Source organism: Sorex araneus, chromosome 1, assembly GCF_027595985.1.
Source record: "Sorex araneus isolate mSorAra2 chromosome 1, mSorAra2.pri, whole genome shotgun sequence".
In the NCBI taxonomy this organism is placed as follows: Eukaryota; Metazoa; Chordata; class Mammalia; order Eulipotyphla; family Soricidae; genus Sorex; species Sorex araneus.
Genome location: NC_073302.1, coordinates 366,769,492 through 366,783,264, shown reverse-complemented (window position 1 = coordinate 366,783,264; position 13,773 = coordinate 366,769,492). Strand labels below are relative to the sequence as shown.

At 45.5% G+C, this 13,773-nt stretch overlaps 1 protein-coding gene across 1 annotated transcript in view; it reads right to left on the bottom strand.

Annotated features, from left to right (window-relative positions):
* Positions 1–13,773, bottom strand: part of OSBPL3 (oxysterol binding protein like 3) — a 206,793-nt gene that overhangs the window by 55,040 nt on the left and 137,980 nt on the right. Inside the window, exons 12-13 of the mRNA XM_055143981.1 lie at positions 4,902–5,032; positions 218–325 (exon numbers count right to left, since the gene is read on the bottom strand). Of these exons, the coding sequence (XP_054999956.1) occupies positions 218–325; positions 4,902–5,032 (239 nt within the window). The remainder of the gene's footprint in view (positions 1–217; positions 326–4,901; positions 5,033–13,773) is intronic.

Sequence of the window (13,773 nt, the reverse complement as noted above, 5' to 3'; positions counted from 1 at the left end):
TCGGAAGAAGGCAGGTGGGGAAAAGAAATACAGAGGGAAGGCAGGGAGAGGAGGCGGCGGTGAGATACACTTAGCAGCAGTTTTGTCTGGGACACCCAGACGCCCCCTCTCTGCAGCGGTGCAGAGGGGAGCCCCCCTCAGGGGAGCCGGGAGACAGCAGGCAGCATGGGGCAAGGGCTGGAGGCAGAGACAGGAGCAGACACACAGCCTTACCCACCTCTGCCAGACTGTCACCCAACTTGGCGGCAGCGGGGGGTTCGAGGAGCAGAGACTCAGCATGGATTCTGCATAAGCGTTCTTTAAGATCTGTGTTTTGTGCTAGGGCCTGGAACACGTGAAAAGAAATAGTGGGGCTCCATTAATCCAATGGCGGTCTTAGAAGAGCACCCCGGGAGCCATAGGGGCACTCCCCCCACTCTGTCCTGGAATGTCATCCAACAGGAGACGGTTCTGAGATGCCCGGGAGATGACAGGGGTCACTTCTGGGAGCCACATCACGGCCCCTCTCTAGTTTCCGAAGATGGAAGGAGGGTGGGTGAGGCGCTCCCCAGGGAGCAGGGGAGAGACCCAAACATCTCAGCTCGGGCTCTCTGGCCTTTCTCCTTGCAGTGTCTCGTTGCCCCTCTGGCCAGCACTCGCCCTAATAACCACAAGTATCTTCCAGCTTTACATCAGGACCCCCGCAAGCGCTGAGAATTGGATATATTTCAGAGCTGTTTTATAATCACGGCAGTTGCCTGGGTTTTCAGGAAACGTACTGGAAATAGGACTTTAGGAACTATTAGTATTTTCCGAAGTAGGTATTGTTTCATTCATTCATCCATCATGTCTACGGTATTTTATTTTTTTATTTTTTAAGAGCTCACTTACCTGCATTAGGGCTAAGGACCAAGATCCCGGGAGTGGGTGGACATGGTGCAGGACACTTGTGTGCTCACCCCCTACCTCCTTTTTTTCTCCCAGGGAGGGCTCAACCTCCCAGCCCTGCCAGCTAAAGGAAGATGCTCCGGTAGCTGCACAACGGCTCTCCTCCAAAGCTCTGTCATTGCAAAGAGACCAGTTCATCTCACCGTCTTCTCAGACCTGCCCACATGCAGCAACCACGTGCTCACGCCAGACCCACCCTGTCATCTGTCTTCCGACTCCTTTCAAGGAAGCTGGAGCCTTTCTCTCCCTTGCCAGGCCCACTGGGTCTCACTGGAAGCTCAAAGAAGAATGTGGCACTATCCTCTACTTCCTGGATCCCAAATAAAGATTTTGGTGGGCAGGAGGCAAAAGGATGGAGGAAAGTGGACACTTGTGAAGGGACTGGTGTTGAAACACTGTAATCATGAAAAACTTTGTAATTTCATGGGGACTGAAATAAAAATTAAAAAAAAAAAACAGGGGCCAGAGAGATGGTACAGTGGGTAGGGTGCTTGCCTTGAAGTGATTGACCTGGGTTCGATTTCTAGCATCCCAGATGGCCCCTGAGCCTGTCAGGAGTGATTCCTGAGTTCAGACTCAGGAAAAATCCCTGAGCAATCCCAGACGTGGTAAAAACAAACAAACGACAAAATTTTGATATTTTAGATTTTGATTTTGAATTTTTTAAGTTTTAGCTTTACATGTTAGGACCTGTAGATGATTTGCATTATTTGGAAATGTCCTCCAAGTACATTAAAGAAACATCGAGTAAAAGTTTCATATCAAACAAATACACGTAAGAATCTGAACAGGGGGTTGGAGCAGTAGTACAACGAGTAGGGCGTTTGCCTTGCACGCAGTTGACCCGGGTTCGATTCCCAGCATCCCATATGGTCCCCCGAGCACCGCCAGGAGTAATTCCTGAGTGCAGAGCTAGGAGTAACCTCTGAGTATAGCCGGGTGTGACCCAAAAAGCCAAAAAAAAAAAAAATCTGAAATCTGAACAGATCCCTTTTGGCTAATATGACACTGGCGTCTTGGCCTAAGGAAACAGAATCTGCCTATGGCCTAAACAGTGTCTTATTTTAATAGCTTCTCTATAGAAGCCACGGGCAGGAGAAAGAACAACACCAAGATTCTTGATATACACACATCACAAACCTATTCTGACTGCCAGGTGTAACTCTGAAAAAAATCACATATTGGGGGCTGGAGCGGATAGCACATCAGGTCGGGCGTTTGCGCCTTGCACACAGCAGATCTGGGTTCAATCCCCGGCATCCCATATGGTTCCCTCAGCACTGCCAGGAATAATTCCTGAGTGCAAAGCCAGGAATAAACCCTGAGCATTTGAGCATTGCTGGGTGTAACCCAAAAAGAAAAAAAAATCATATATTTAAAAAAAAAAAACCTCCTGAATTGAATCAGGAGTCCAAGCCATAAAGAAACATCCTGTTTGAGGGGCCAGAGAGATAGTACAGCCAGCTACTTGCTGGTTTTTCATGTGGCTGACTCAAGTTCAATCCCTGGCATCTCATACTGTCCCCTGAGCACCACCAGGAGTGATGTCTAAGAGTAGAGGCAGGAATAAACCCTGAGCACAGCCAAGTGTGGCACAAAAACCAAAAGAGACAAATAAACAAAGAGAAAAAGAAACATTCAGTTTTATGTTATTTCCAAAATCCTGCTGTGGAGTGAGATCTGAGCAAAGGTAGCAACTGGGAACCTTGGCCAAATGAAATGCCACTCCATAGCCACCTTCAGACAAGCAGATGAACAAGAAGGTGAAGGGGGGGAGAAAGGAAGATCGCAGAGAAAGGGGCTGGGATCCCATCAAGAGGCACTTTCTAAGTGCACTAAAACCAACCTACTGGGAATACCAGAAATGCTTCATACCACTAAAAAAATTTAAAAAGGAACGAATGAAAAACTGAATACATAAAGAGGAACCACCTTGCTTGTCTAGATCCATGGTCCAGTATACAGATAGTTGTCCATTACAATCCCAGTGGGATTATTTTTTTCTTTTTCATTTCACAGAGCTAGGGATTGAACATATACCAGGTTAAGTGCTCTGCCACTGAGCTACCCCGTCCAAAGGGGGAAAATCTATCCTTGATCTGGCGGCACCTACAGTTCTTCAGGGTCAGTGGCTAGCAGGCTGTTTTTATCCATGGATTAAATCCCTGAAGGAAATCCCATTTCCTTCCAAGACAACTTCTTGGAATACTCAACTCAGTCATTATTCCATAAGTACCTTTTGGGGGTTATTGTTGTTTGTGTTTGGGGGCCACACTGGCAGTGGTCAGGGCTTACTCCTAGCTCTGCACTCAGGGACCACTCCTGGCAGTGCTCAGGGGGCCATATGGGGTGCTGGGAATTAAACCCAGTCAGCCAAGGCAAGCACCCTGCCTGCTGTCCTAGCTCTTCAGCCGTTCCTTAAGTACTTTATACCAATAGTGAGTGCTAATGACTGGCCAGCGTATTTGCCACTCTCAATACAGAAAGCGCCTCTCTCAATAACCAGTACATGGATAGTCTGACTGGATAATTTTTAGTTCTCTCCATGTCTGAATTGGCTTCTCAAAACAGGATCCTAAAACTCATCTGCTTTATCTGATCCAAAATTGAAAGCTCAGTTTTGCTTCATTTGGTATTTTCTTTATTTTTATGTTTTTGCATTTTGGGTCATACCCAGCGATGCACAGGGGTTACTTATGGCTTTGCACTCAGGAATTACTCCTAGTGGTGCTCGGGGAACTATATAGGATGCTGGGAATCGAACCTGAGTCAGCCGCATGCAAGGCAAACACCCTCTCCGCTCCAGCCCCAAGTTGGTATTTTCAAACGTGCACACACACTCTCTTCCCACAGGGAGAATTCCAAAGTACCAGTAAAAATTAAAAGCAAGCACTGCTCTCTACCTAAGGGTTCCACATCCACAGACTTCATCAAGCACGAATTGAAAATGCAAACTATGTAATTAGGGTTATGATGGTCAGTTGTGTCCAGGTGAAACACGTTGAGATGTTTTTAAGTCACTACTCCATAAACAATGTAGTATAACAACAATTTAAATAGCATTTATATTGTATTAGGTGTCATGAGTCATCTAGAAATAAGGATACAGGAGAATGTGTGTAGATTACATGCAGGTACTATACCAATACTCATGCACCTGTGAATATTGGTATCTCTGGGGGTCCTCAAACCAATCCCCCCTGAGATATAAATGGATACTATGTGATTTCAACTCTCTTATTTCAAAAGTTCTCTTATGTTTCATTAGATAAGGACAGACAAACAGATAAATATAACCTCAGTTATGGAATTCCAGGGAATTCAATGGAGCCCAAGGAATAAAACAAAATAAGAGAAAGAGTGAACAATAGACACCCACTAAAAAACACTTCAGGGGCCACAGTGACTTTTCTGTTGTTATGAAGGCACATGATTACCTGACATTCTATATGACTCATGTCATTGAGCTGAGAGGGAAGGAAAAAGCTAAATGTTTTGTACTATCAAACCAAATCAAACAACTTTCACATCTTCGAAAGAATGATAAACAGGACCAGTATGTGCAGCAGAGTCGGTGAGTGTGTGAAATTCCCTTTATTGCCTATCGTTTAGAATGTTCAACCAAATACTGGAAAGGAACTAAAACTTTCAAATGGTCAGGTTTCATAAAGATGAACAAGTGTTCTGTTCAGATCTACACAAACACACCACAAACTCTTCACAGAAATAAAAAAATCAACATCAATAGGAGGAAACCAAACTCAGAGTGACTCATAAAGTCCTGGCTACTAAACTTCCAAATAGGTTCAGTGTTGGTGTTTAGACTAAGCACGTCAAAGGTTAGAATATAATTTGGAGGATTTGTTTGGTTTTCTCACAAAGTATCAACACAACTACAGAGACAGAGAATAAAAAAAACACCAGGAGGCCAGACGTGTTGCACTGCATGTCTGTGACCCAGGCATGTGACTTACAGAGGAGAGAGCGTGCTTCAGACCAAGGACCTGGGCAGAAGGCGAGCCAGAGACGTCCTGTTCCATCAGCTGCTTCAGCTTCTCTCGCTCCAGTGTTATGGTATTAAAAGCTGACCTTAAAGTTAAGTAAACTACAAAGATATAATCATTACAAAAATGAATCAAGAAAGAGGCATCATTGTACAAAGGATTTCTTAGGTTTGTTTTTTGTTTGTTTGGGGTCACACCCATCCATGTTCAGGGAACATTCCTGGATCTGCACTCAGGAAGGTGCTCAGGAGACCATATGGGATGCCGGGGATCGACCCAAATCAGCTACCTGAACCCGATCTTCTTGCTGTACTAACACTCTAGCGCCTAAAAACAAGCTCTAGAGAGAGGCATTTCTTACAAAACAACACATACAGCTGAATATTTTGAGCACAAAACTTTTTGGTCTAACTTGGGTCTTAAAATAATCTAAGTCAAGGCTACAGAAATAGTACAGTAGGATAGGACCATTACCTTGCATGCAGTTAACCCAGGTTCAATCCCTGGTACCCCATATGTTTCCCTGAACCTACAGGAGTGATCCTTGAGCCCTGAGCACAGTCAGGTATGACCATCCAAAACAAAAAACAAAAACAAGTTTGTTTTTTTTTAATTAATAACACTGAGTGAATCCTTAGGTAAATGGTAGATTCTGGCTGATGATGAATCAATATGGGCTCACTAACGATAACAAATATACCTGAGACTAGGATGTTGTCTGTGGGGGAAGGAAGCAATATTGGAAACCCTGTACTTTCTGCTCAACTCCAATGTCAAGCTAAAACTGTGCTATCAAAAAATATAAAACCACACACCTCAGGCTGGAGAGATAGCACCGCAGGCAAGCTGACCTGGACTCAATCCCCAGCACTGAATACAGCCCCCAAGCATTGCCAGCAGTGATCTCTGGGGCCAGAGCTCCCAGTAAGCCCTGAACACTGCAGGGGATGGCCCAATGCCTCCACCCTCTGCCCCAAACACCCATCCATACTCATCTATCAATCCAAAGGCTCTTCCTTAATCATGGTAAATTTCTAAGATTTTACACTTATCAGAGCAAGATGTTTTGACATTTAGAAGGACTATGTTATCAATCCCAATATAAATGCTTAGGTTTGTTCACATCTCCGAATACTGAAGATGTTTGAAAACAAAGCTTCCTGGGTGTTGGGGTGAGTACAGGGCACTAGAATGGGGGGTTAATAATGCAGCCATGAGGGGCGACAGTGGGTAAGGAGCATGCCTTGCATGAAGCCAGAGGGTATCCCTGGCATCTCACATGGTCCCCTGAACCCCATTACAAATGATTCCCAAGCCCAGAGCCAGGATTAAATCCTAAGCACCACTGAGTGTGGCCCCCAAACAAAATAATAGTAGCAACAATAATAATAATGCAGAGAAGCTACACAGTACTCCAGTACCCTAAAGAGGTAACCAAAACCCTACCTTCTTAAACAGTGGGTGGAGACCCCATAAGGGTCATGTAAGTGAATGTGGGGGTTGTAAAAAAATGGCAATAATAAAATGTTTCTTAAACAAGCAATAACCAAAACCAAATTTGAAATCAACAGCGTCATGAATTCTAGGTGCTTTTGGAAGTGCTTGCCCGTATTGTATTTCTTGGGTGAAAAGCGGTCTGAGTGGAAAAAGTTTAAGCACCACTGACCTAATTAATCACCAGTGAAAGTCAGAGGGACTGTGAGTGTTTTGGGTGTAGCACCCTAAAAAAGACACACATCATTTTTTGTTGTATGCCAGCAGGACAGAGAATCTGACTAAGAGAAAATTTTAAAAACAGGAAAGGACCTGGAAGTCGGGCTAAGAGGTAGAGCATGGGGCTGCAGAGGGCACACAGTGGGTAGGACATTTGCCTTGCTTGTAACTGACTGGGGTTTGATCGCCACCACACCACATAGACCTCCAAAGTCTCACCAGGAGTGATCCTTGAGCATAGAGCCAGAATCAGGGTTAAGGTTAAGTCCTAAGTGACACTAGGTGTGACCCAAAAACAACAACAAAAAAGAGGGGTAGGAGCAATGGTATAGTGGGTGGGATATTTGCCCTGCACACAGCCAGCCTGGTCAATCCCTAGCATTCCACAGGGATCCCCCAAGCTCTACTAGAAGTGATCCCTGAGTGCAGAGCCAGGAGTAAATGCTGAGCACCACCAGATGTGGACCCTCCAAATTAAAAAAAAAAAAAAATAGGTAGAGCACATGTCTGCATTCACTCCATGGTGCTCCATGACACCCCCAGTATATGTGGGTGTAGCTCTGTTGGCTCCTGAACATCCTTGGGTTCAAGCACCATCAGGCCTGCACCTCTGAAAAGCACACACACACACACACACACACACACACACACACACACACACACACATTAGCTCACTCAGAGGCCACATAGTCCATCTCCTCTCACTGTGATTAATTTATCACCTAGCTCAGGGGCTGTCAAATATCTGCTGCATTAATACCACCCCCTCCAGACTCACTCTCCCTGAGACCTCCTATTAGCTTTGTTTTCAAACATCGCCAGTCTTTGGAAATGTAAACATTAAAACACATGACAAGAAAATTCAAGAGGTTTGCACATATATGAGTATACGATTTATTTATTGTCCTATTTTTGAGGCACCATAATTCACAATGCTGTTAAGGATAATTTCATGCATACAATGTTCCAACACTGCATCCACCACCACCCATTTCCCTCCATCAAGGCTCCAATACTCCAAGGATCCAAGGATATTCCCAGAACCATCACCCCACTGCCTTTAACCAGGAAAGCTCAATTCTGTTAACCACTGCTCCAGTTCTGGTGCTTTTGGTCATATATTGCTTCATTACTATTTTTCTATATATTCCATATGTGAGAGATCCATTCTGTTTCTGTCCCTCTTTTATGTACTCAGCCTATGTACAAAGTCACCTAGACATGAGGAAATTGTCTAAATTACTGATCATTTAAATCATGTTTGAGTATTATCTTTCCAAGGGCAGGAAAAAGGTAGAGACAGAGGTATATTGCTCCTCAAATGACCTGGCACATTATTGAATTCCTTAGGGTTGCATTTTAGAGGTATTAATTGTCACGAGTGGCCTATTTAGTCCCAAAGAAACCAAATATACATTATTGACTTTCATCCCCCATTTAACAGCTATCAGGACAATCAAGCTTTTCCATAGGCTGGTGCTGAGCTTGTGACATTTAGCAACAGCCGTGGAGCATCTTCTTCACAAAATAAAGGCACAAAAACATCTCTGAAATGCCTAGGAACATGCTTTGTTTTTTGATTTAACAGGTTGGTGCTGCAATGTGTATTAATCAAGTCGCATCCAAGTGTGAGGCTCTGGGGGTAGATTCAATTGAACAAAACAAAAAATAGGGACCCCAGGAGAAGAGTGACCCACTGCATGGGGTCACTTTGGACTCCAGTGCATAATTCCCTCACTAGCCCTGATTCTTCTCGCCTCCATCCATCCTGGACTCACTGCCTGGCCTGAACAAGCTTAGGACCTGCCTGAAGCCTGATGCCCTCATTCCTCATTTGCCAATGGATATGGTAATAATGGCCCGTGCTTCAGAAGATTCGTGGACATTCAATAAGATCATGCTGGGAAGCTCTCAGCCCTGAGCAGATCTATAATAAATAATAAATGTCACCGCTGTAATCACAGTAACGGGGAGAAAGCACTGGAGGAGGAGGGGCACGGTGGCTGCAGATGCTTAAAATACGAGAGCAGCTTTAGGTGGCTGCGAATGTCTCTTGCTGGGATGATGCTTGCCTATCCTCACATGCAGGATATAGGGGCGGGCGAAGATCTGTTGAACAGAACTCTGGAGCAGCCTCCACAGCAAAGCTTTGGGCCCTGCTGGTATTTGGGGCCACGCCTGCTGATGCTTAGATACTATTCCCAGCTTGGTGCTCAGGGCTCATTCCTGGTGGTGCTGGGGGAACCATGCAGTGCTAGGTATCAAGCCTGGTCCTCCTGCATGCAAAGTATGTGTTCTGGCCCGCTGGGCTCCTCTCTCTTTCTGGCCCTTCTTCTCTTAATATTAAAGTAACCTGTATTTATAGCAGGGGGCATTGCTCTCCAGCTTCTATCCTAGTTGAAAGCTGCCGGCCCCCTTCCCTGCCTCAGTCTACAGGATCCAGGACACCTGGGTCCATCTGACTCAGTCCATGGGGATCAGCTCTTCAAGGCCAAGCTCATCGCTCTTAATTAAATAAACGTGGCACTCAGCTGGTTGCCACTTTACCAAATCAATTCTTCTGGCTTTCCGGATGGGCTGCAGTAAATCGAGACGTTCCATAAAACTATTTAATAAAACCCAGTTCAGCAAGATTGAATATGCACTATTTGGCTCCAAAGGGAGAGATGACAAGAAGCACGAAATGAGCAGGAGGAAACTGAGCTAGTCTCTGTGCTTCCCTTGAAGGTGTCAAGCACATCCAGAGTCACCAAAGAGGCCCTGAAGACCAGATCTCAGGCATGATTGTGTATCTTACAGGACCATTGGGTCTCCTTGGCAGACCTTAGAGCAGTCATGTTCCATAATTAATGATCTGGGACACGAAAAATAGGAATTAGAGCTCCCCACAGGAAACCACTTCTCCCCCGACCCCAGAGGTCAGGAATAGTCTCTGTGACAGGTCTGTTTTTTGGTTTTGTTTTGTTACTAATTCCTAATATAACTCTAGAGAAAAAGAAAAAGATGAGACTAGAAAGATCCACATGATGAGGGTCCAGAGCAAGAGGACAGTGGGCAAGACACTTGCCTTACACACAGCCAACCTGGGTGGAATCCCTGACACTGCATATGATCCCTCAAGCTTCGCCAGGAGTGACCCCAGAGCACAGAGGCAGGAGTAAGCTCTGAACACCACTGGGTGTAGCCCAAAAAACAAAAGAAAAAGAAAAGAAAGATCCAAATAGGTTGTATTATATCCATGGATATTTAGTAATAAGCAGAGCACCCTGGAGGTCCTCGATGCTTGGAGTCCCCTAGAGTGGTGCTCCACCACTGCCAACTTCCTGGCTGGGTGGTCTCCATTGCTCAGCTGCTCAGAGCACCCACTAGCTGCTCCCCCATGGTTCCTCTGCCTCTAAACCTTCCTAGGGGAGGAGAAAATCCTTCCTGATCCTTAGTTGACATTTGATTCTGTGTCTCCTCATTGGCAAACAGACCTACTTCCATTGCAGGGCGCTGAGGGTGGGGTGGAAGGGGACACAATGTCTAAATCAGAAGGCAATTGAGCGCCTCTGATTACTCATCTCTCACCCAGGCTGTCTCTCTACTATCTGGGGAGAACCCCTCACTGTACTCAGAGTGGACCCTGTTAGAGCTTCTGAAAGACTTGACTGCCATAAGCATCAAACAGTTGACTTGGAGTTGAGGCCACACTAGGCGGTTCTCTGGGGCTCCTCCCAGCTCTGAGTAGCTTAGGGGTTGCCACTGGTGGTACACAGTAGTGATGGGGTGTGGGGGGTGTGGACATGATGGAGGGCGGGATATTGAACTTGGACCTCCTATGTGCAAAGTATGTGCTCTGATAGGTCCTGTCTCTTTCCTTTTTTTGTTGAATGGCATTGGTTTATAACATTAACACTATAACATTAACTAGATCTCAGGTGTACTACTTTATAAATCAACATATGTGAGCCCAAGAGATAGTCTAGTAAGATGCTTGCCTTGCACATGGCCAGCCCTGGTTTGATCCCCAGGGCCACATATGGTTGGGCGCACAGAGCCAAGAGTAAGCCCTGAGCACAGCTGGATGTGATCCCAAGCCCTCCTTCCAAAAATAAACAAACAAAATGGTGTGACAATACGATCACCCCTAGAACCCTAGCTTCCATCTCCCCCCCCACCATAGAATTGATCCCTTTAATCCACTTAATCCACTCTCCGATTTCCCTCCTTTTTCCAGTAACCACTGCTTTGTTCTTAGAGGCTAAGCATTTCACAAGGACTTCTTACGGGAGGATGGGCCTCTATTGGTGTCACCTCTACAAAACAAGAAAAGGAGGATGCGTTGAACAACAGGAGACAACGTGGCAGAAAGTCCCACCCGTGGAACTCTCGCTGGGGTTCAGTTGCTCAGGAATTGCAGTGAATAAATAGACTTATGAGGTCAGGAAGTAAAACAGGAACTGCAGGGACCGAGGCGGGCATCCACAGGAGAAAGGGTGACACAGTGCCTGTGACAATGTGTGTGGATGTGCAAAGGAAGGTTCCGGGACTCAGGGGCAAATGTGGGACCCAGCTTCTGAACAGAAACTTCTGTGGAAAAGAAGCTGCCTGATCGTGTGAAAGGGGGTTCTGCTGTCCCTGCAAGTCTGCATCCAGGTCAGAGAATGAGGCACAGTCTGGTTGTGCCCCTGGGAAACTCTCGGCCAGGGTCAGGCTGTCACTGACCAAGCGCCTTTGGTGGAACACAGCACCCACCTAGACGAGGTCTGTGGCGGCTCTACCACCAGCTGTTTCTCACAGAGCTCGAAGATAGAATGGCTAGTGTGGGCTTAGCCGTTGGTGGGTGGACTTAGCGGTGGGCGGACTCAGCGTGGCTCCTCCAGGCTGCTGAACAGCAGCTTTTAAAGTCAAGATTCAGTACCCTTCCCCTTTGCAGCAGCGCACAGCCCCCTCATTTTAGAAACAACAGCTCGGGTAATGTCAAGGAGTGGCGGGGCTATTTACACAAACCACAGACTCAACTGGAAACACGGGATTTTATCTTGTGTTTAAAATCCACATCCACCAACTTTACAAGGTGCCTATCAAGGTGGCAGGCTAGGGGGCTGGCAGGGAACATGGGGACACTGGGAGAGGGAAGCAGATGCCGGTGGCAGGATTGGTATATAATATCACTGTCACTGTCACTGTCATCCTGTTGATCATCAATTTGCTCGAGCAAGTGCCAGTAATGTCTCCATTCATCCTAGCCCTGAAATTTTAGCAGCCTCTCTTCACTCGTTCTTCCTAGTGGTGTCACACTGGAGGTTCTTTCAGGGTCAGGGGAATGAGACCCATCATTGTTACCATATGTGGCATATTGAATATGCCACAGAGAGCTTGCTAGGGTCTGCCATGTGAGCAGGATGCACAGTAAATGCAACAAAAACAAAATCCAGAAAAAAGACTATGAGGAGGTCTACTAACCAACCATTTTGGTACCCAGCAGCTTCTTATAGAAATGCATCTAGACCGTGAACTGAGCTACAACCCCATGCCGCCCAGGGAGGGTAAAGGATTTTCTCCCTCAACCCTTTCTTTCTATGGGGGAGATGGCGGCAGTAGCAGCGGCGCCCACGTGGCATCTGCCATCTTCTAGAACTCACAACCCAGAGGTATGAGTTTGCAGCAGTGACGTGGCGAGCAGGAGATCATGGAATGAGGGTGTTACCGGCATGCTCTCTGCCCAGATGAGGTCCGGAGCAACCGTGCACAAAACGGTCCCTCTGCTCCTTAAAGACTATGATCCGGGAGGTCTACTAACCCATTTTGGCACCTGGCAGCTTCTTATAGAAATGCATCTACACTGTGAACTGAGCTAAAATATCAGAAATCCAAAACCTCATATAATCTTCAATCTCAGGAATGGAAAACAAATCATCAAATGATGCCTTTTCAGCAGGTTTGATTATTGGGGTAAATTCCAAATTATAATAGTGAGTTCTCTGTTGAAATATTGACTGTATTCAAAGTATAGAGAAAATAAAGTGAAGATCATTAGCCACTCAGGTGGAGGGGGTGGGTGTGGGGTTCGTGATGGTGGAACATGTGCACTGGTGAAGGGATGGAAGTTTGATCATTAAATGACTGAGACTTAAACCTGAAAGCTTGTAACTTTTTTCACGGTGATTCAATAAAACAAACATTTTTTTAAAAAAATCCAAAATTTAAAAGAATTATTGCTGGCTCAGAGAGATAGTATAGGGATAGTAAGTAAGGCACTTGACTTACATTCAGCTGACCCTGCTTTAATCTCTGGTACCACAAGCTCCACTGGGAGTGACCCCCCCAAGCAGAAGGCGAGGAGTGTTCCCAAGTTAAAAAAACATATCAAATATTGAAAACAAAATTATTCTTATTTGGAGTCTTTCTTAATTTTAAAAGATCACATACAACACTATATGCCTAAAACTCAACCATCAATCACTTTGCAAATCATGGTTCTTTATATTTAAAAACAAAAATGTTTAAGGAAAAAGACAGCCTGGAGCTGGAGAAACAGTATAGTGGGGTAGAGCGCTGGCCTAGCACATGGCAAGCATGGGTTCAATCCCTGGCATAGCATATGGTCCCTGTGAACCCCACCAAGAATGATCCCTGAGCACAGAGCCAGGAGTAAACCTTGAGCACAATTAAGTGTGGCTCCCCCAAAAAATAAATAAATAAAAAGAGCTCATATTATTAAAAAGAGATGGTGTTTTATTAGGAAGTTCCTCCCACAAAACCTAACTTGCCACGCCTTTGAGAACACACAAGGGGTTGTTTGAAGTGCTTTGAAGAGGTGGGATGGGCAGTTCTGCCCATTTTACAGATGGATTATACACCAGCACTGTAAAACACTGACAAACTTCTAATGTGAACTGGGACAAGAGTTTGAGGTGGGAATTTAAGGCGCATAAAATGGTTGCTGCATAAGCAACCTGGTAAGCACCATGCTTTAGATTCACAGGTAAGGAGAAAGAGCTCAATAAAATGAAGGAAAATGCCCCATAGCTGGAAGCCTACTTCATGAGCAGAGGGGAGAAGGCAGATGGAATAGAGAAGGGATCACTAAGAAAATGATGACTGGAGGAACCAGTTGGGATGGGAGATGCATGCCGAAAGTAGA